Here is a 22,210-nt window from a genome sequence, read left to right on the forward strand (position 1 = left end):
GACCCGGTACCAATCTCGAGGAAGTGCATAGGTGGCTCTATATAAAACCTGTGTTCCCTGCCCCTGCAACACTATGGAATGTGATCCCGACCACTTGATACTGACTATAGACAACTGATAGCTGCTTTACTGAACTGTTCTTATTATTTGGGTCCCTATGCAACTCAGTGTCTTACTTGTAATGCTTAACAGCAACATTCAGTTCCTTTTTATATTATTAATTGTTTTTAAAGATATTCTGCTGCTATATGGTTTTAAAATACGCAGTCATATCATATTTTGGTCATTTTAAAATCTCATTTTTGTACACATATGGTATGTATGTTCTGCTTTTATGATTATACTTTTTTAATCAAATAAAGTTATTTTATGTAAATGTCTTGCTGTTGCAGCAAAGGTAGACCCAGGTTAGACTACACCAGTGCAATCCATCTGGGGCTTAAATATCAATTAGCTAGACTACTGGACCTGCGGAATCATATTCCTTTTGTGATTTGTAATATTCCTCGTTTCACCCATGCTGCTTCCATTTTAAAAACTCTTCATTGGCTCCCTTTGTCTTACAAAGCATTTAAATGTATGCATATCTTTAACAAAACCATATTTGATCATTTCCTGCTTTTAGTAAGAATTTGGTACATCATTATATTCTTAGCCATACTCTTAGCTTAAAGGTGGCATCTCTCCTTACTATTCTAAGATTCAACAGGTCCGCATTGACAGTGAGTGGCCCTTCCTCCACAATTTAGAACTCGCCTGCTCCTTATGTATGGACTATTCTTTCACCAGTGGTCTTCTGTATCACTTTAAAAATGTATGTCTTTCGTAGGATTAGCGCATTGAAACAGATATGGTGAGCATGCACCTTATAAATGAGTCACAACCTAACATGAATTCTTTAGCCTTTAGCATTTTACTCACAATTGTCTAAAAATCAAAATGGTTTCACTCATCTTTATAACTGTCAAAAACACTGTACAGATTTAGCACCCTATTCATAAAAAGGTAAATTCTGAAATGTTTTGGTGTTTGCATACAAGTCCTGCAATCACTAGTGGCCCTCATGGGCAGCAGCTGCAGCATGTGCTGTACCTGTTCAAGGCAGGAGGCACCACAATGTTGTTGCACGCACGCCACCTAAATTCACACAAACCTCTACGCTAAGGATGGGATCAGCAAAGGTTGTGCCAGCACATTGTTTTTCCTTTCTCTGTGTCTCTTTAGACACTTCCAACCACTCCTTCTGACATTGTTATGGTAAATAACATATTTTTTGCCATACTTGTTTACCAAGGACTGTTGATGCTAATTATTAGCAGTGAAGAGCTCATATTTGCATTCAGAAAGGTATTCTTGCTCACTCACCTGCTAGGCTGTTTACCGCATGATTGCCAACAAGAAAGAAGAAGCATTTGAATTGCAATAGGTCTCGCATTATTGATAGTTTGAGGTATTGGTGTTGCAATGATAATGCAACGCCAATAGCCCATACTTTCAGTAATGCGCAACCTTATGCATTGCAAATGCTTCCATAGTGAGCCAGGAACCAGCATTGTATGTCTCAGTGCATGCTCCTAGAGGTCCCTATTAGGCAAGGCACCAGCACTGCTTGTCTAGGTGCAATACCGCAAGCTGATCCTAGTGGTCCCTAGTGAGCAAGGCACCAGCATGTTGTTGGACTTGGGCCTTCTGGCAGGGTCACCCCTGAACTTTTTGCCTTGAAATTATAGTGATTTCTGGTCTTTGCGCACTTTGACACTGTGGCGCAGTGTAAAGTGCGTGCTCTCCCTGAGTGCGTGTGTGAGATTGGCCTGCCCTCCCATAGGAATGCATGGGGAATGTCTTTGTCCCTGGTAGTTCCTGGTGCGTGAGGTGTGCATGGTCAAGTTTGGTATGTGTGAACTCGGGGGAGTGAATGCTGCGAGATGGTGTATGCCGCATGTATGTGTCTAGTAGGGAAGCGCCATTTCTAGACATGGCTGTACGTGTGCTGTGAGGGTGCTGGCGTGTGATTGGCTGGAGCTGGCTGGGATGCCAGGCTCCAGGAAGTCTGTGTGGGTCTGCCCCGGTGGTGAGTGGGAGATTAGCATGAGTGATGTGTGGGAGGAGTGTACCTGTGTCCTGGATGGGCTGGGTTTTCCCCACACAATGCTGGCTCCGCCCCCCTGTGGTGTGACTGATGACCCTAGCCCTGCCTGTGAATAGAATGGGTGGTTGGGCCATCAACAGTACTCCCAGACCAGCTGCGACTGGTTCTGCCCCCACCCTGCACCTAAAGACAAAGAGAAAGGTGTATAAAAGAGGGGCTGTGACCCCATGAAAAGGTTCTTGTTCCCAACTTGAATCCTACCAGGGGCGTGCTGCTGCTTGGGCCCAGGGGGAAGGCTTGCCTCCCCTGGGCCCTGCCCAGCCCCTGGACTCCTGAAGGACTTTGCTGGACCCTCCTGGCTGTGGGGGTCATTTCATAGGGCCCTTGGTGCTCTCTGTGCCCCTAGCGCCCTGGGAGCGCTTTATTTCTCCTTTCTGGGCAGAGCGCTGTCGTTTTCCCGAGGAGGGAAGCGCTCCTGCCCTTTGCGTGTCCCTCACAGGAGCCCACCCTGCTTTATGCCGGTATTGGCTTTATCTTCATAATTGCGGGTATTCTCTCATTTATTTATTTAGGTTGCGAGTGCCACCTCGCTTTTATATTTATTTGAGACCTCGAGGGTGCCACCCCTCGTAAATACCCCCGAGATTCACCGCCGCGGCCCGAGCGCCGCAAAACAGGAAGTCAGGCACTACGGTGCCTGATGCGGGGCGGGACTTCCGGTTTGCCGGAGGAAGTCCCGCCGCCGCGCTGTGATTGGCCCTCGTCTGCAGGGACTCCCGACGCGTCATCTTGGGGCCGCGCAGGGATTGGCCCGACCTCGAGGGCTTCCCCGCGCGCACCCGGAAGTACAGAGAGCCCGGCAGGGAGCGGACGGGAGGCCACCCCGCGCTCCTGCCCGGCCAAGGAAGTTGTGTCTGTCCCCAGGGCTCCCCAGCCTGAGGAGAGCCCCGGAGAGAGGGGGAGAAGTGTGGGAAGGGAGCCCCCGAGGAGCGGGAGCTCCCGTGAAGAGCCGCCGGGCAGAGAAGAGCTGCAGCACCAGAGACCGGTGAGTGCCTGCCCCTCCCCTCCAGAGCGAGGCTCGTTGTGTGCCGAGGCCCGTGGGGCCTCCCCTAATGCCGAGTCCCCCAGAGGGACTCCGCCTGTGTTCTGGGCCCGAGAGGCTCTTGGGCCATATGTCGTTTCGTGAGCCCTGAGAGGCTCGAAGCCAGTTCCGTGTTCTCGAGCCCAGAGTGGCTCTCCAGGTGTTCCTAGGTCCCCGTGGGGGGACCCCACTGCCCAGATGGCCATCTCGAGTCCCCAGAGGGGGGACTCCAGCGAAGGCCCCCCACCCTATTCACGAGCCCAGAGAGGCTCAAGGGGCATTCTTGTTTTTCGAGCCCAGAGAGGTTCAGGTGCCCAGTATTCCGAGAGCCAGATGGCTCTGTGTGGCGCAGTGTTCCGGAGGGGCTAGTGAGAGCCCCTGGCGAGTTCTGACTCCAGCTGCCCAGCAAGTAGTGGGCAGCTGCACCGTGTAGGTCTTTCTTCCTCCCTAGGGACATGTTCTGGACTTTAGGAGTGAGGCGCACTCCTTCATCCCTGGCCTTTCCCCAGCTGCGCAGCACTTAGTGCCAGCTGCAGCGTTTAGGCCCCCTGTTCTGTCCCTCAGCTGCCCAGCAAGTAGTGGGCAGCTGCTACGTTTAGGTTCTGGCGCAGTGGCGCAACCTGGACTTTGTGAGTTCTGCGCTAAAGGTTTAGATGCTGTTATGATCTATGTCCTATTGCTTTTGGGTGTTAGGAAATGTACAATGTGTAGTATGTTTTGCGCACCCTGTGTTCTGCACCTCTGAATGTGTTGTTGATACATTATGTGCCCTGTTCCTTACACCGCTGAACGTGTGTTGATGCGTCATGTGTTCCTTACACCGCTGAATGTAGGTTCTGCATCATGTGTTTTGTCCCCAGGTCTATGCCCCTATGTGTATTGTGATACTGAGGTGGTTGTTCTTGCTAGTGCAGGTGGTGCTAGTAAGGTCCTGGTTCCCTGCGTGACCTGTTCCTAGGGTGGTTAGGATTGCGTAGGGGGGACTTACCAGTTACCAGTGGGTACTGGTTTTGTGCTTTATGTCCTATTTTATGTTACAGTGATCTTCTGTTATAAGTGATCCCAAGGGCTTGATACTAAGCTTGCCCCCTGACCAGAGTCCCAGGACCAGTGGACTCTATGGTGCCTTCCCTGCCAAATTGATGGGACTTGTCTGATCTCCCTGGGCCCCTGGGGCCTCGCTGAAGTGTGCCTCGCTCGTTCCCCTCGGCAGCTCGTGCCGGCAGCCCGTCCAAGCCTCGAGCAGCGCCGCTCTCCCCTGAGCCGCGCCGCTTCGCTGGGTCGCCCGCATCCTGCCTCCCCCTCCTCTCCTGAGCCGCACACATTGGTCGCCCCAGAGAAACGCTTGTACCATGCCGGCAGCCCGTCCAAGCCTCGAGCAGCGCCGCTCTCCCCTGAGCCGCGCCGCTTCGCTGGGTCGCCCGCTCAAGCTTACTAAGGAGGTCACTCGCATTATCCCGTGCAACCAGGACGGAAGGTACTGTCTGATAGGCTATGTTCTAAGTTCTAGGCCTACAAGTATTGTATTGTTACTTCTAAAAGTGCTGATTCCTGACAGTGGTCCAGGTGGCCCTGTCTTGTAAATATCCCCTGTAAATTCTGCCCGTGCCTCTGGCACATTGTAAAGTGTGTTTTATCTAATGTGTTTTGGTGTAATACAAAGGCTATTTTTATATAACCTTGTGTGGAGTTTCCTTTGTGGTGGGCCTTTGGTTGTTGTTGCTGGGGTGCGTGCGCAAATACTTAACTTACATCGCCTCCAAGTTTAGCCTTGCTGCTCGCGCCACGTTACCTAGAGGGTGAGTAGGGGTTATCTTGGCGTGTAACTCCCTTGCCCTGACTTGGGAGTGGTGGTCTCTGACTGACTTTGGCGAAAGCCCTGGCCAGCCGGGGATCCCATTTCCAACATTGGTGGCAGCGGTGGGATAAGGATTTGTGTTTGCGTTGTACCTTAGTAGCAGCTGGCTGCACCACAAAACTCTGCATTTTAGATAAAAACATTTTGGGGATTATTGTATGGAGTTTGCTAAAAATGTCATTTCTGTGGAAATGTGTTTCTTGTGCACTTTGAGTTAGGTGTCCCTAGCTCGGGAGGGTAGATCATCCCCCTAAGTGCAGTGTGTTTTCTGGATTCACCAGAAGGGTGGGATCCAGTGGTGGCAGCATAAGTGTGTCCAGTGCATGTGTCCCCCGTCCCTGCCCTGGAGTAATGGTACCTGTGTCAAGTGTGGTCAGGTTGAGAAGTCAGGGGTGGTAGAAACTGCCTTACCAGTCTCGGGAGGGGTGTGTGTGGATGAATGGTGTGTGGCACTGGATGTGTTTGTGAGTTCTCTGGATGGGGAGCTTGCTGAATGCTAGTTTTGTTCAGATACCTAAGTCCTGTGTGTTGAACTTTTCCCAAGAACGTCTGCAGATAGTGGAGCCTGCTTTTTGATTTCTGTGGTCTGTTGAGAGACAGAATTTTGGAGTTGGTAATGTTCTGGGAGGAGAGAGGCATAGGGGATGGAGTGATTCCAAAAGGAGTGTCTGAGGTGTCTTCCAGCCCTGCGTGGTGGAAGAGGTTCAGTGTAGCCCAGCTAGGTCTCGGTGTAGGGGCTCACGTCCTGTCTCAAGAGGAGAAGGAGTGGGTGGGACTGCATGTCTCCAGGTGCCCGAAACCCAGTGTCAGGGCCTGGAATGTTTCTAGAGGGAACATCAGGTCGGGGGCCTAGGCTGTACCAATAGGTCATTTGAGGAGGATCTTCCAGAGTGTCTGGAGAACGTGGAACCTCTGTAACCAGGGTTCCAGTAGTTCTGGTGTCTGGCAGTACCGCTCCAGTTGGGAGGGTGCAGAAGTCCAGATGGAGGGGTGCGAGGGGGATAGGTTCCCCAGTGGAAGAACCAGTGGGTCAGGGGCCAACCAGAAGGGTTGTGTCGCCAGGGAGTGACCATGGTGATGCCACTTCTGTCCTGAGTATCAGGCAGACTTGTACACGACACATTAGTTGTGTCACCCTCAAGGAAGTCCTGGTGCGCCAGGCATCTGACCAAAGGGTACGTCCCTCGGTTGGGGAGCCAGTAGCCGGTGTTTCCGGATCTGGACGTCAGGGCAACTGTATGTAGTGTCCTGAAGTTACAAGAGGGAACTCCTGCCTGATGAGAAGGAACCAGGTAAGCTGTATGGGGTATTGACCTGCAGTGGTTGCCTTGCTGCTGAAGGAGGAGAGAAAGTCTTAGATTTTTGTTTTCAACTTGTAGAAGTCCTGGTGCGCCAGGCATCTAACCAAAGGGTAGCGTCCCTGGGTTAGGGAGCCAGGTTCAGGTGTTGCCTGTCCTGGACGGCAGGGCGACTGTAGCCAGTGTCCTGGCCGGTTTGTCTTCTAGGGGTACCCCTGTGAACACAGGTGGGGCTCATCTTAAGTGAAGAGACCCTGTGTTTCCCAGAAGGGGTGGTACAGGCCTAGCAGGGATCTTTAGGGTTCTTGGCTGAGTGTTGTGGTACTACCCTGAGAGCAGGTGGGGCCTACCTTAAGTGGAGGGACCCTGTTCTACAGTGGGAGGGTGCAGAACTCTGGAAGGGGGTCAGAGGAAGTCTGACCCCTGTGCATCCGGTGAATTTGAATCCCAGGTGGTAAACCAGTTGAGGGAGCTGTGACTCTGTCATGACCAGCCTGGTGTCCTGTAGGCACCGCACTAAGCCGCGTCTGCCTTCGGCCGCGCAGTCTATGCCGCTCGCCGTCCCCGTCTCGACGCGGTCCGCGAGCCGCCGCCTGTGCCGCATCTGGCAACCCGCAAAGTGCAACGCCTTACTACACCGATCTTGTGCTGGTCTGACTGTGGACACTGCTGCTGAGGAAGTCAGGTCCTAAACTGGTGGGAGAGTTGTGTTCTGGAGGGTGCTTCAGAAGTAGAGGTAGGGTGGGGCAATCGTGCCCGTGACCTCTGGTCAGCCTGAGGGTGCGGACCCTAGGTTGAAGGATCAGTGGTAGTTTGGAACTACACTGAGAAAGGAAGTGGAGAATGGCTATTGTAGGCCAGGGGTTACCACCCCCCACTCTGTGGATTGGCAAGGACCAGTGGTATCTGGGTGGCCTAGGGCCTGGTCCTAGCCGTGGACAGCTAAGGAGTACCAGTGGGGTAACCTAGTTGGGCCTGTGTTTTTTTTTAAGGATGTGCTTGTCTTATGGATCAACTTGGCGTAGAACCGGAGGGTGTCCCTGCAGTGCGGGCCCGCGTCCGTGTTCTATCGCCCCAAGCAGGGAAGTCCATCACGGTGGTGATTGGCCTACCCTGCGTTTTGGCTGGAAGGGGGTCGTGTTGGACTTGGGCCTTCTGGCAGGGTCACCCCTGAACTTTTTGCCTTGAAATTATAGTGATTTCTGGTCTTTGCGCACTTTGACACTGTGGCGCAGTGTAAAGTGCGTGCTCTCCCTGAGTGCGTGTGTGAGATTGGCCTGCCCTCCCATAGGAATGCATGGGGAATGTCTGTGTCCCTGGTAGTTCCTGGTGCGTGAGGTGTGCATGGTCAAGTTTGGTATGTGTGAACTCGGGGGAGTGAATGCTGCGAGATGGTGTATGCCGCATGTATGTGTCTAGTAGGGAAGCGCCATTTCTAGACATGGCTGTACGTGTGCTGTGAGGGTGCTGGCGTGTGATTGGCTGGAGCTGGCTGGGATGCCAGGCTCCAGGAAGTCTGTGTGGGTCTGCCCCGGTGGTGAGTGGGAGATTAGCATGAGTGATGTGTGGGAGGAGTGTACCTGTGTCCTGGATGGGCTGGGTTTTCCCCACACAATGCTGGCTCCGCCCCCCTGTGGTGTGACTGATGACCCTAGCCCTGCCTGTGAATAGAATGGGTGGTTGGGCCATCAACAGTACTCCCAGACCAGCTGCGACTGGTTCTGCCCCCACCCTGCACCTAAAGACAAAGAGAAAGGTGTATAAAAGAGGGGCTGTGACCCCATGACAAGGTTCTTGTTCCCAACTTGAATCCTACCAGGGGCGTGCTGCTGCTTGGGCCCAGGGGGAAGGCTTGCCTCCCCTGGGCCCTGCCCAGCCCCTGGACTCCTGAAGGACTTTGCTGGACCCTCCTGGCTGTGGGGGTCATTTCATAGGGCCCTTGGTGCTCTCTGTGCCCCTAGCGCCCTGGGAGCGCTTTATTTCTCCTTTCTGGGCAGAGCGCTGTCGTTTTCCCGAGGAGGGAAGCGCTCCTGCCCTTTGCGTGTCCCTCACAGGAGCCCACCCTGCTTTATGCCGGTATTGGCTTTATCTTCATAATTGCGGGTATTCTCTCATTTATTTATTTAGGTTGCGAGTGCCACCTCGCTTTTATATTTATTTGAGACCTCGAGGGTGCCACCCCTCGTAAATACCCCCGAGATTCACCGCCGCGGCCCGAGCGCCGCAAAACAGGAAGTCAGGCACTACGGTGCCTGATGCGGGGCGGGACTTCCGGTTTGCCGGAGGAAGTCCCGCCGCCGCGCTGTGATTGGCCCTCGTCTGCAGGGACTCCCGACGCGTCATCTTGGGGCCGCGCAGGGATTGGCCCGACCTCGAGGGCTTCCCCGCGCGCACCCGGAAGTACAGAGAGCCCGGCAGGGAGCGGACGGGAGGCCACCCCGCGCTCCTGCCCGGCCAAGGAAGTTGTGTCTGTCCCCAGGGCTCCCCAGCCTGAGGAGAGCCCCGGAGAGAGGGGGAGAAGTGTGGGAAGGGAGCCCCCGAGGAGCGGGAGCTCCCGTGAAGAGCCGCCGGGCAGAGAAGAGCTGCAGCACCAGAGACCGGTGAGTGCCTGCCCCTCCCCTCCAGAGCGAGGCTCGTTGTGTGCCGAGGCCCGTGGGGCCTCCCCTAATGCCGAGTCCCCCAGAGGGACTCCGCCTGTGTTCTGGGCCCGAGAGGCTCTTGGGCCATATGTCGTTTCGTGAGCCCTGAGAGGCTCGAAGCCAGTTCCGTGTTCTCGAGCCCAGAGTGGCTCTCCAGGTGTTCCTAGGTCCCCCGTGGGGGGACCCCACTGCCCAGATGGCCATCTCGAGTCCCCAGAGGGGGGACTCCAGCGAAGGCCCCCCACCCTATTCACGAGCCCAGAGAGGCTCAAGGGGCATTCTTGTTTTTCGAGCCCAGAGAGGTTCAGGTGCCCAGTATTCCGAGAGCCAGATGGCTCTGTGTGGCGCAGTGTTCCGGAGGGGCTAGTGAGAGCCCCTGGCGAGTTCTGACTCCAGCTGCCCAGCAAGTAGTGGGCAGCTGCACCGTGTAGGTCTTTCTTCCTCCCTAGGGACATGTTCTGGACTTTAGGAGTGAGGCGCACTCCTTCATCCCTGGCCTTTCCCCAGCTGCGCAGCACTTAGTGCCAGCTGCAGCGTTTAGGCCCCCTGTTCTGTCCCTCAGCTGCCCAGCAAGTAGTGGGCAGCTGCTACGTTTAGGTTCTGGCGCAGTGGCGCAACCTGGACTTTGTGAGTTCTGCGCTAAAGGTTTAGATGCTGTTATGATCTATGTCCTATTGCTTTTGGGTGTTAGGAAATGTACAATGTGTAGTATGTTTTGCGCACCCTGTGTTCTGCACCTCTGAATGTGTTGTTGATACATTATGTGCCCTGTTCCTTACACCGCTGAACGTGTGTTGATGCGTCATGTGTTCCTTACACCGCTGAATGTAGGTTCTGCATCATGTGTTTTGTCCCCAGGTCTATGCCCCTATGTGTATTGTGATACTGAGGTGGTTGTTCTTGCTAGTGCAGGTGGTGCTAGTAAGGTCCTGGTTCCCTGCGTGACCTGTTCCTAGGGTGGTTAGGATTGCGTAGGGGGGACTTACCAGTTACCAGTGGGTACTGGTTTTGTGCTTTATGTCCTATTTTATGTTACAGTGATCTTCTGTTATAAGTGATCCCAAGGGCTTGATACTAAGCTTGCCCCCTGACCAGAGTCCCAGGACCAGTGGACTCTATGGTGCCTTCCCTGCCAAATTGATGGGACTTGTCTGATCTCCCTGGGCCCCTGGGGCCTCGCTGAAGTGTGCCTCGCTCGTTCCCCTCGGCAGCTCGTGCCGGCAGCCCGTCCAAGCCTCGAGCAGCGCCGCTCTCCCCTGAGCCGCGCCGCTTCGCTGGGTCGCCCGCATCCTGCCTCCCCCTCCTCTCCTGAGCCGCACACATTGGTCGCCCCAGAGAAACGCTTGTACCATGCCGGCAGCCCGTCCAAGCCTCGAGCAGCGCCGCTCTCCCCTGAGCCGCGCCGCTTCGCTGGGTCGCCCGCTCAAGCTTACTAAGGAGGTCACTCGCATTATCCCGTGCAACCAGGACGGAAGGTACTGTCTGATAGGCTATGTTCTAAGTTCTAGGCCTACAAGTATTGTATTGTTACTTCTAAAAGTGCTGATTCCTGACAGTGGTCCAGGTGGCCCTGTCTTGTAAATATCCCCTGTAAATTCTGCCCGTGCCTCTGGCACATTGTAAAGTGTGTTTTATCTAATGTGTTTTGGTGTAATACAAAGGCTATTTTTATATAACCTTGTGTGGAGTTTCCTTTGTGGTGGGCCTTTGGTTGTTGTTGCTGGGGTGCGTGCGCAAATACTTAACTTACATCGCCTCCAAGTTTAGCCTTGCTGCTCGCGCCACGTTACCTAGAGGGTGAGTAGGGGTTATCTTGGCGTGTAACTCCCTTGCCCTGACTTGGGAGTGGTGGTCTCTGACTGACTTTGGCGAAAGCCCTGGCCAGCCGGGGATCCCATTTCCAACACATGTCATGTGTGCAGTACTGCAAGCTATTCCTAGATGGCCCTAGTGAGCAAGGCACCAGCACTGCATGTCTAGGTGCAGTACTGCAAGCTGCTCCTAGAGGTCCCTAGTGAGCAAGGCACCAGCACTGCTTGTCTAGGTGCCGTACCGCAAGCTGCTCCTAGAGGTCCCTAGTGAGCATCATAAACTTATGGTCACATATGGTACTGCACACTGCAGAAGATATGGTAAATCCACCCTACCCATAGTGCATTGCATACAAGACAGTACCACAAGTACATTCAAAAAGCTATGTCCCTATATACAATTAGTAGTTTTAAAACGTGACAAAAGAATTATTATATTAATTGTGGATTAGGTTGTACTCTGTGGAGCTGATGAAGGGAAACTTATAGAAGGTCAAATTTAAATGCGAGATGTGCTAGTGAGTAAAGTTACCACTGCCAACCTAGTTTAGGATGAAGTGGGTGTCCTGTCTGAAGTCCTTTAAGAAAATAGTGCCTTGAGACTGTAATTAAAACCTAGGGCGTAACAACACATGTAACAGGGGGTGTCCTCATGGAAGGTTACAAGTAGAGACAAGGCGGGACGAAGGAGGGACTACTAAGCCTAATGACCAATGAAAAGCCATTATATACAAAGGACAGGAGCCAATTACAAAAAAATGGGCGGAAAGTAGGCGGAGCTTTATGCCCATATCCTGAATACAGTATGTCTTGAAGAGACAGCTCAAGTGCTGCCTAGGCGAGACCTAAAAAGGCAGAAAGCAGGAGCTACATTTTATTTTGCATTTCACATGCCTGCCAAGCTGCACTATCTTATATGAGACCATCAGCCGTTCCTGGCCATTCGGCCAACAGCATTTTATATTGTGGGGCTTGTAGTTTTGCTATTAACACATTCATTATGAGCTCAAAGCCACTGCACACAAAGTGTTGTTGGCTAACATACCAGAATTGGCTGAAGGTATACATGACATGGAGCCACTTGTCAGCTATGTTTAAATATGTTTACAATCTCACCTATTTAATTTAATAAACAATTGAATGTGAATCATTTTGCCTTTTGTGTAGTTCAAAGTTTTGGAGCTTCGCAACACAGCAAAGGTACAACATGGGTAGCAGCAGTGCAGCCTACCCGAACACAAAGAATCAGTAAAGGCCTTGAAGACAATGATTTATAAGAATTGGAGAGCTTGTGTGACGAAATGTACCTTCGAATCATTCTGAAGACTGACCGCATATTCAATTGTGGAACATGGAAAAAAAGCCTTTCTTGAAACAAAACAATATGGCTACCATTAGGAGTTTTATTTCTTTGTGTAATTCTGGTTCGCATAATCATAAGTTGGTCGCTCTTCCAGCACCCAGTTTTCCTGCCATCAGATTCGAATTTAACACCTGGAAATCCAGCTGTTAAGATCACGCTCATACATCAGTACGTTCCTGTCAAAGTTGAAACCTATCTCTGCCACTTCTTGTTTACTATCGGTCGTCCATCGCTCCCCTACTCTACAGAACATTAATAAATTATCCTATGCGTTTTCCAAGACATGGGTGAATAAATATAATATTTGATATATCATACTTATAATTCATAATTTTCTAGAAATTAACTTAAAAAATGTGTCTTGAATATATGCGCCTTCCTCTGTCCAAAGCGCAATCTTATTCAACGGAAGTGATCAGATTTCCACTACCAAGTTAATTACATATCACATTAAAAGTCGATAGCGGTTTAAAAGGTGTGTACGTTTTAATTTACAGAGATATATTTTGATTTGCACGTTAGCATGTTGCCTGCGCTTTCATTTATACGAAAGTACTTTGACACGTACTGCTATTGGCAGATAGGCCTGTGTGGTGTGAAATGCTATTGATTTAAGAAGAAGAGGTGTAATTGAGGTGATGGTCTGTAGGAGAAACGCATACATATATTTACATTTCACGCAGAATACCGGGTTTAATACAGTGCTATGTACACGTTTCCTCCTCGAACATAAATTGCAATATTAGGATGTACGGCCGTTAAAAGTGAAGGTCTAAAAATCCCTATTATTTGATACTTATTTCTGGGGAAAAAAACAAATATAAGAAGGCAAACATTCACGTTTATATTATTCAGTTCACAAGTTAAAAATTGTCTCTTTCCAAAATGTAGGTGTTAAGGATTATGCATGAAGTAAAACAAAATCGTCAACCTTCAATATACATGCTTCTGCACGTTGCCTATTCTGTGTGCGATTGGAGGTTCCAGAACTGCTACATATGCAAGGGACAAGCCAGAAAAATATCTCCTTTTCTAATCATATACCAATTGTCACAGAATGAGCACAACAAGAAGGACCAGCACATTGTCCATAAAGCTATAGGTTGGCCTGGAAGTTCTCTGTGGACTTCCATAAAACAATTTAAAACATTAAGGGTTGTCTACTGAAGCTCACCCTTCCAATGGATGTTAGGGGAATGACTTAAAAAAGTTTTAAACCAACATTTTCAAAACCTATTTCTCGCCTTTTAAAACCAATAAAAACCTATGCTTTTCTGAAGCTTTTTGCCAAAGATGTTCCTCTTCGTCAAAAAGAAAAAAATATTTGTTTTCCTTGCTAATTAGTATAATCAAAAAGAAAACAAGCATTTGCAATGCAATAGGTCTCGCATTAGGAAAGTGTGAGCTATTGGTATTGTAAATGACAATATTTTTTAAATATGTGTTGGCTATGAAAATATATAAATTAATAGCATTGTTATTCACAAAGCTAATAGCTTACACTTTCCTAATGTGAGTCCTATTGGCTATGGCAATGCTTGTTGGTAGCAAGCAAGGACAGTGCTGTTGTGGTGCTAAGTTATGCTGTTGTGGTGCTGAGTGATGATGTGGTTGAGCTGAGTGATGTGGTGGTGTATTAGAGTGATGTGGTGGTGTCCCTGAGTGATGATGTGGTTGGGCTGAGTGATGTGGTGGTGTATTAGAGTGATGTGGTGGTGTCCAAGAGTGATGTGGTGGTGTCCCAAAGTGATGTGGGGGTGTCCCAGACTGATGTGGTGGTGTCCCAGAGTGATGTGGTGGTGTCCCAGAGTGATGTGGTGGTGCCCCTGAGTGATGTGGGTGTCCCAGAGTGATGTGGTGGTGTCCCCGAGTGATGTGGTGGTGTCCCCGAGTGATGTGGTGGTGTCCCCGAGTGATGTGGTGGTGCCCCTGAGTGATGTGGTGGTGCCCCTGAGTGATGTGGTGGTGCCCCTGAGTGATGTGGTGGTGCCCCTGAGTGATGTGGTGGTGTTCCTGAGTGATGTGGTGGTGTCCCAGAGTGATGTGGTGGTGTCCCAGAGTGATGTGGGGGTGTCCCAGAGTGATGTGGGGGTGTCCCAGAGTGATGTGGTGGTGTCACTGAGTGATGTGGTGGTGCCCCTGAGTGAGTGGGAGAGAAGAGAGCGAGAGAGAAAGCTGGAGGGACTGAGGGAGAGAGAAAGCTTGGGAGAATGGGATGGAGAACATGAGAGAGAAAGAGAGAGAGAGGCGAGAAAGAGAGAGAGAGAGGGAGAGAGGAGAGGAAATGAGAGAAAGAAAGAAAATGTGAGAGGGAGACAGGTTAAAAGTGAAAACGATGGAATGATTCTAAGACTGAGTGAAGAAGTGATAGAAAGTGGGGGCAGTGAGAGAAGGAGAGATAAAGTGAGAGTGGGCTGAGAGAGCAAGAAGGAAAGTGTTGAATAATTCAGAGGCTGTGGAATGGAGCAGGAGACAGAGGCCCACAAAGACAGCACGCGGACATCAAAGGAAGCGTGGGAGGGAACTAGCATATGAGATGTGAGCGATAACGAAAGTTAATTGTTGTAAGAGGGGGAGCAGGAAGTGAGGCCGAGCGCGCGCTGGCGAAAGCAGTCTGCTGCTTTCAAGTCCATGCTAGATGCCAGCTTCGCGCTTGAATGCCTCATGTGCACTGGCCATAAACCGCATTCCAGAGGTCTTTGTTGGTAGACTTTTCTTTTCTCCCTACTATAATCTCGCATAGCGATTGCTTACGCAATAGCTAGGCTCAACCTAAAAACGTGAAGTTATGTACACATGTAAGCATCTTCAAACCGGCGCACATATGCGTCATGACGCTACAGCCATGTATATATGTGTGCATGCTCCACCGTGTATGCACGCACATGAGGCATGATGCAGCTGCCATATTGTTCTTTTATTTACAGTTAAAAGATGTTGGACTCCAATCTTGGAGTAAAAAAAAAGAAAAGTTTAGTAACATGACCCCAAAACACTGCATTATGTAGAAGCTCTACAGCAAGATGCAGCCATCATGCCCTCAATAAATAAACAAATTTAAGATGTAAATAGAAAAATAGTGATGGGCGGGTAAACAGTGGAGGAGCAGGTGTTGGCATGGAGGATCAAGTCACAGGTACAACTTTCTTTACTTTTGTTTTCCTGGTGTTTAATATAGCGCGAATTTGACCGGAAGGTATAGGGTTTCAGAGCGCTTTACATGAGCACCAGTTGCGTTACATAAGGACACATTCATTTTTAGGTCTCGCTGAGAACGCGCATGCGTTCTCAGCAAGACTTAAATAAGACCTCTAAAAAATGCACCCAAAGGTGGATTGCCTACAGTGCATGTGTGCGGGCGTGTGTACATCATTTGGTAGCCTGTGAGCCTCGGCATCAGACTTCAAAGGAATCCGCTGCCCCGCCCCCGCCACGCAATGCCGAGAGCTTGTTTTGTTAGGCACGGGAAGATTAAGTGATTTGCCCAGTATCACAAGATGTTGAGCGTCATTGCCGAGACTCGTACCCGGTTCCCTAGATTTGAGGTCGACCGCCCTAGCCGTTAGGCCACATCCTCTACATTCTCATGTTTCTCCTTTTACTTTCTCTTTCATTGCATTTGGCTCCTTTGGTAATCCACACCCACCACCCTTCAGCAACAGTTTGCACTGTGGTCTTGTAGGGGCTGCATGACGCTTTCAACTCAAGTGCTTGGCTGTGCCTGAAGGAAGATTGCTCTGCTTGCTGCCTTTGCTGTGCCTCTTTTGGGTGTGTTATCCAAGCTAACACTTCTAGCGCATGAATGGGGAACTCCTTACCAGTAGACGGTGGTAGCTGGAAATGCCTAACTTGATGAGTTAAGGCTGGTTCTAGAGATTTGAGAACCTGTGCAAACCTCTGCCATTCAACCACATGAGCGACAAAAGTATATTGATCTGAGATTGATGGGCAGTGGTTCTAAAGTGGCTAAGAGAAGGACCGGGGCAACTGGCAAGGGCCCCATTTTAAAACGAAAAAGGCGCCTTCCATGGCTTGGAATTCGGAGTGTGTTCATTTTGATCTTTTGACTGAACAGCAACTGCTTATTCAATGATATGTTTAAGGAATGGTAGATTTGTGATGGATTGGAAACTATCAGGTTTTATGGGTTTGGTTTTGCTTTTTTTTCTAGTAGTGGGTGTATTATTCCTGTTTTCATTGCATCGGGAAAATGCCTTGTACAAAGGGTGCATTGACTTTTGTGTTATGTGAATGCTTTTCTTTAGAGGTATTTAATAATGGTGGACGGGACAATGTTTCCGTGCATAGTGGATTTAAGGGATGCAAAGGTGTTCTCAACCCTGCATGAGGAAGAAGGTTTAAATAGGTGTGCTTTGGGACATTGCATAAAGAGATGGAGGAGACAGGAGTATTTTCTTTTGTGCAGTTGAGGCTTTAAAGACTTTGCATTGTTTGGTGACTATTTAGTTGATTGCATTACAGTTTTCAGTTTATTGTAGTTGTATGGAGGACTGACATCAAATTAAGGAAGTGCATGGTAGCTTTGATTGTTTTGCCGATATCCGATTTCCACACAGAGTCAATTGTGGTGGTCTGTGAGGTAGATAGGAGAAAATGGACAGTGATTAGTTATATAGAGTTAATCTTAGTGGGCTCCTATTGAGAACATGACTAGAACTATACGAGAAGGTCAGAGAGGTGAGCGAGATCGTTCATTCTATCTGGACATGCTCTCTGCCTGCTGCAAAGAATAGCATTTAAGGTATTTTCTGTAGGCATATTGTTTACATTTGTTACCCTCAGGATGTTATGCTGTACCGGTTTCTACAGTTTCTGCTCTCATTGGAGACCTATACAGTGGCTGGGGCAGCGCACCCTCATTCAGCATCTTCCTGAAGAGGAAACTGTAGGCAGCCCCATCCTTCTGACGCTGGGCATAATTGAGAGTGAAGGTACATAGGGGCATATTATCAAGAGACATATCGCTGCTTTTTCGGCACATAGTGCCGAAAAAGCACCGATTTTTTTACTCACTATTTATAAGTACTCGCTAACAAGCTTTAGCGCGAGTTTCCTTGAGTTAGCTGCCTTTTTCTTTGTACTTAAAATGTCAACGATATTTATCGCTAATGACATGCAAAGTAGGCGTTCCACACCTAATCCTCATGGAATCCTTCGCCAACACAAAATCCCCCTATTATCAATGCGGGTCAAGCGATAAAAAAAGCTGCGTTAACTGCGGTTCTCGCCGGAATTCAACACCTGCTTCAAACTTGACTAAGCTATATTCACAATGGGAGGTGGATTGACATGTTAAGCCCACACTCCCTTATCAGCAAGGTTTTCAATAGCGCACTAACATTATCACTGCTTTTCACACGCAAATGCCGATTATCGCCGTCTATCGCTGGAGTGTACATCGCTATTGTGCATTGCTAATACGCCGCTAACACGGCGATGTACTCCAGCGATAGACGGCGATAATGAAAATCGCGCTAAGCGCGATTTGCGATCATTATCTCATGTCCTTGATAATTTGTCCCATAGTGTCTGCATGCCATTCAGATGTCTCGATATAGGACTGACTGGTGGTGCAGCACGTGTAGGCATGCAAAGCCAGGGGGTTAACAGGGGGTGTGATTTTGCAATTCAATTGTTGAATCTGTGTGTAAACGTCTGCCTGATTACAATTTTGATTGGGTTCAAACTAAATGTTTAATTAATATTTCTATACAGTGTTGATTACAATTGCTCAAAAGCTGAAACTGGGTATTGATTTTTAATAACACTGAGGGGGGTTTAAAAACGGATTGAAAGGGGGATGCTCAACCCCACGTTGAAAGTTTTTTTTTCACCACTGTAACCTCTGAAAAATTGGATCTAGAGGCACCATTTTGTCCTCCCACCACATTGCATTTTTGAGCCACCATTTTGATCAGTCGTGCTCACGTGTTTGTGGCCAGGTGGGAGAGGTCATTCTGCCTGGGGGGCATAAAATGCAGGATGTGATGTAGAAGCGCCGGCTGGGCTAAAAGCAGGTGTGATTATCGCAATTTAATTGTTGGATCTGTGTGTAATATTCTACCTCATTACAATTTGGATTGGATTTAAATGATTTTTAAAATAAATATTTCAAAACACTGTTGATTACAGTTGCTCAAACACTGACATTGAAACTGTGTGTGGATTTTAAAAAATACTGAGTAGCTTTAAAAACTATTAATTTGAAAGGGAGGTGCTTTGCCTCACTTTGAAAGTTTTTTTTCCACCTCTCTAAAATTCAGAATAATTATAGTGTGAACGTTGTCCTAGGAGATTAAAGCGCTTTACAGCAGAACCAGACTACTTCACACTCATTTATTTCCTTTTTAGGCACAGGGAGTTTTAAGTGGTTTGCTTTATAAACGTAGTATATGCGTGATATGCATGTCCTATGCATTAAAGGAAAGATGTCCCTTTTTTTATAGGCTGGCACACATTACATTACATTACATTACATCCTAAAATTAGCAAAACGACAGGAAATCACTAATCTCACACCCAAGGTTTCATCCTTGGAAATCAGTTAAGACAATGCAAGAGGGAGAGGTATGGGTCCTGTTGGTCCTTACAAAGTAACATTTTATAGCTCAGTTCACAGTGGTGCGCCTTGTGACAAAATTGTGAACTGATACTTAACTGTTGTTTTTTCATATATTTAGCCACTAAATACCACTAGTTCAGTGTGGCGTTATAACTTCTTTCATCGCTTTAGTGCATATGCAGAATGCAGTAAGGTGTTGCTCTGAACAAGACAGAGATGTATTGACAAACTGCACACAACAAATTCAATGCTTTTTCACGTTGTCTTGAGAAATCCGTTTTTATTAAATGTTTATTGCATTTTTTTTAAGAAAGCATGAATTTAGATCAACACTGTAATAGTGTTTAATACAGATTGCTTCGTAGACAGTAGCTTAATTGTAATATTTAATGGAGCGGTATAAATATCCAAACTGAAAAAAGTGTCTTTGACGTGTCTATTTTCCACAGGTTCCGCCAGGGTGTATAGTGCAACAACTAAAAAGTGCATCGCAAAATTAGAAGGCCACGATGGGGAAATTTCTAAGGTATGTTTATCCTCTCTCTTTATGAATTATTAAAACAGTACTACATTGTTACACTGACGTTTTTAACAGTTGGCAAGTAAGCGGCCTGCCAAATGACAATGTTGGAAGAATGGAAATGTCGAACCGTCGGTCAGGCTGTCCAAAGCCGGTAGTACTTCTGGTTGGCCAACGGCGTCTCCATCGTAATGGCAGAGGGTCGTCTCCCCACTTGTAAGAGTCATTCAGCGAAAAATAAAATTATAATTTTATTTTCCGCTGACTGACTGACAGACCCGAAGCCAGTGTAGGTCGGAACGAGGCCAGACCATGACAGGGGGCCGAATGATGGGCACTGTAAAGTGCACATGTCTGTTTGGCTGGCCTTCTTAAGCCACCCAAACAGACATGCACACTTAGGTTTCTCCAACCCAGCTGTGTTGCACAGCCGGATTGGAGACACAGCACAGACTCCCAGGCACTGTCTGAGTGACAAACCAGGCTGCTCAGACCAATCCTGGCGCTGCTCTTATGCTATTGAGGGCAGTGCCCACATTAGATGGGGAGCCCATGGGCCCCAGTAAATGCTGGGAGGAGAGCCGGAGAAGAGCACCGAGGGGGCCAGCGTCGATAGGTGAGTTTTTAAAAATTATTCATTATTCCCCTAATTCCCCCCCCCCCCGATCCCCCCAACACACATTTAAGCTATGCAGCAATCGAGCAATCGGCACTGTATCTGGCATATCAGTTTCATTAAAATCTTGCCCCATTTATTATTTAATTTGCTACCTTTCTCACTTCCCAGGAGCATCATAATTGCAAGAGTGCTACTCACTGTCTCAGGGGGAAGCATTTTATTATAGGATGCTCAACATAATTGTTCAAGTTTCTGTTTGACAGGCAAAATGAGACCTTGCGAGCAACCCGAGCGTAGAAATCACCAAAAAATCACGATGACTCAAGCCATCGCATTGAACCTGCTACGTGTGGGAGAAAAGTTGTAGTGAAAGGAACTCCTATGTATATGCTCTCATGTGGTGCTAGTTTCCTCACTTTTTCTTCAAATACTTTACCTGTCTTACTTCTGAATCCCTCTAATGCAGGCCTTCTACAGGATAATGGTGGTCACCTTTTTTAAAAGTAGTTTTTGTTTAATTTTATAGTCTCAAAATTCACAGTGTTTATTCTACAAAGCAAAAGGCGAAGGTCAAATCTTTGTCTCTATTTGTTATTTTGGAAAAGGCGTCAGTGGAGGCGATTATTCTGAATTAGAACTTGGTGAGACCCTCTTATTTTCATGAAGCTCTCAGAGGAGCACCACTATTACTGTGATTCTGAATATCAATTGACTTCAAGACATGCAACATACAAGGACTATGCCATACTACCCCTGCCGCCATCCCCCAGTGTACTGAAATCCACCCCATTGAATTTCTCTAACTTATATTTTCACCTGCTTAGAAGTCAAAAATAGAGTAACAAGAATGCTGAACATTGACACCTCTGTTCTAGGGGTCCCGATTTCTGTAATGTTTGGCCTTTACTTCCAAAACCACCAATAAGACCTCTAGTAACCAACATCCATTATCCCACATTGTAGGTATTACTCACACTTTTCTCCTCAAAAGCAACAAAGGTGGAAGACAAAACAAATCCGGATGACTGTATTTAGACCCACTCATCCCTCTCCACCCATTCACGAGGGTACACACCTGCAGATCCTTTAATTATCTACTCTTCTCAAGAGATTTAATACTACTTTATCATTAGATTCTTCAGTTTGAGAGCAGATATATCAGCTGGTTTGGTGAAAGAATGTCATACAGTGGTTCTGTATTCTTTGTGCATTGCGTAATTACTACTATTGGAGCTGAGTGGGAGAATTCACAGACCTGCTCAGGGACTGTACAGAGGATTTCCACATGATTTTTGAGAAAGGAATGATAGCTTCAGATATGGTGTGGTGGTCATGGCAAGACAGTTAATGCTATGGTGTGCTACTTAGATCTTCTTGACTGCACCTCACTTCACCCTGCCTAAAGTCTCCATGGGAAAGTCAAGAGAATTCTCTTTTTTTGTATGTATGCTCTTTGTATCACATGGTGTGGGAGGGAGGTGAAGAGATAAAAGAGCCTTTGATGTCTGTGGTTAAACAAAAGGGAGGAGTTACATAAGAACTACCTAGTTTGAAAGATATGACAGTGGCTTCCCCCAGCAGTGGGCTTATACAATCTACTGGTGAAGGCAGCATCAAATGTGTGAGAAATGTGGTTTTTGGTTGACTGGGGTGTGAGCCCTAGTCAAGCAGCAACCACCATCCTTATGAGGGTGAGGAACAAGCTAACCCTACATTAACCTGTGCTCAACCCTCTGGTAGCTTGGCACAGAGCAGTCAGGCTTAACTTAGAAGCAACGAGGAAAGTATTTGTGCAGCACTACAAACCGTAACAAAGTGAAAACACCAGAGAAAAGGACCCCACACCAAGTTAGACAAAAAAAACGTATTTTCATAAATAAAACAAGACCAAAATGACAAAAATCCAATCAGTGGAATCAGAGATATGTAATTTTAAAGATTTTAGTGAAAATAGCGCCAAAAAGCACAAAGGACCATATGTGGATATCTGGTCACTCTGGACCGGGACAAAGTAACAATTTTAGGCCTGGGCGGTAAATTCCGTTCCGCTCGCAGAATTTGCGGAATTTAGGTAATTTCACGTTCCGCGGAGAACACAGAATTGCCAACAATTCCACGATCCGCGGCTTCGTGGAATTTTTTGCTTGTTTGCGCTTTTCAAAATGCTTGTTCGTGAGATATTTCCTCCCGAGCACGCAAACAACGTTCACGAACAGGAAAAGAGCATCGTGAATGAGCAGAACTCTGTGTGCACGCGGAGATTTTTTACTGTCTTGCAGAGCTTTGCGTAGCACGACTACACAAATTCCCCCCACCCCTTCACAATTTCAAGGTGATCCTGATGCTGCG

General features: G+C 48.1%; 1 protein-coding gene across 1 annotated transcript in view; it reads left to right on the forward strand.

The window, feature by feature from the left end:
* The window catches only part of DAW1 (dynein assembly factor with WD repeats 1), a 192,097-nt gene that overhangs the window by 154,968 nt on the left and 14,919 nt on the right, over nucleotides 1-22,210 (forward strand). Inside the window, exon 11 of the mRNA XM_078665688.1 lies at nucleotides 19,172-19,248. Coding sequence (XP_078521814.1) covers nucleotides 19,172-19,248 — 77 coding nt within the window. The remainder of the gene's footprint in view (nucleotides 1-19,171; nucleotides 19,249-22,210) is intronic.

This window comes from Lissotriton helveticus, chromosome 11, assembly GCF_964261635.1.
Source record: "Lissotriton helveticus chromosome 11, aLisHel1.1, whole genome shotgun sequence".
NCBI classification, from domain to species: Eukaryota; Metazoa; Chordata; class Amphibia; order Caudata; family Salamandridae; genus Lissotriton; species Lissotriton helveticus.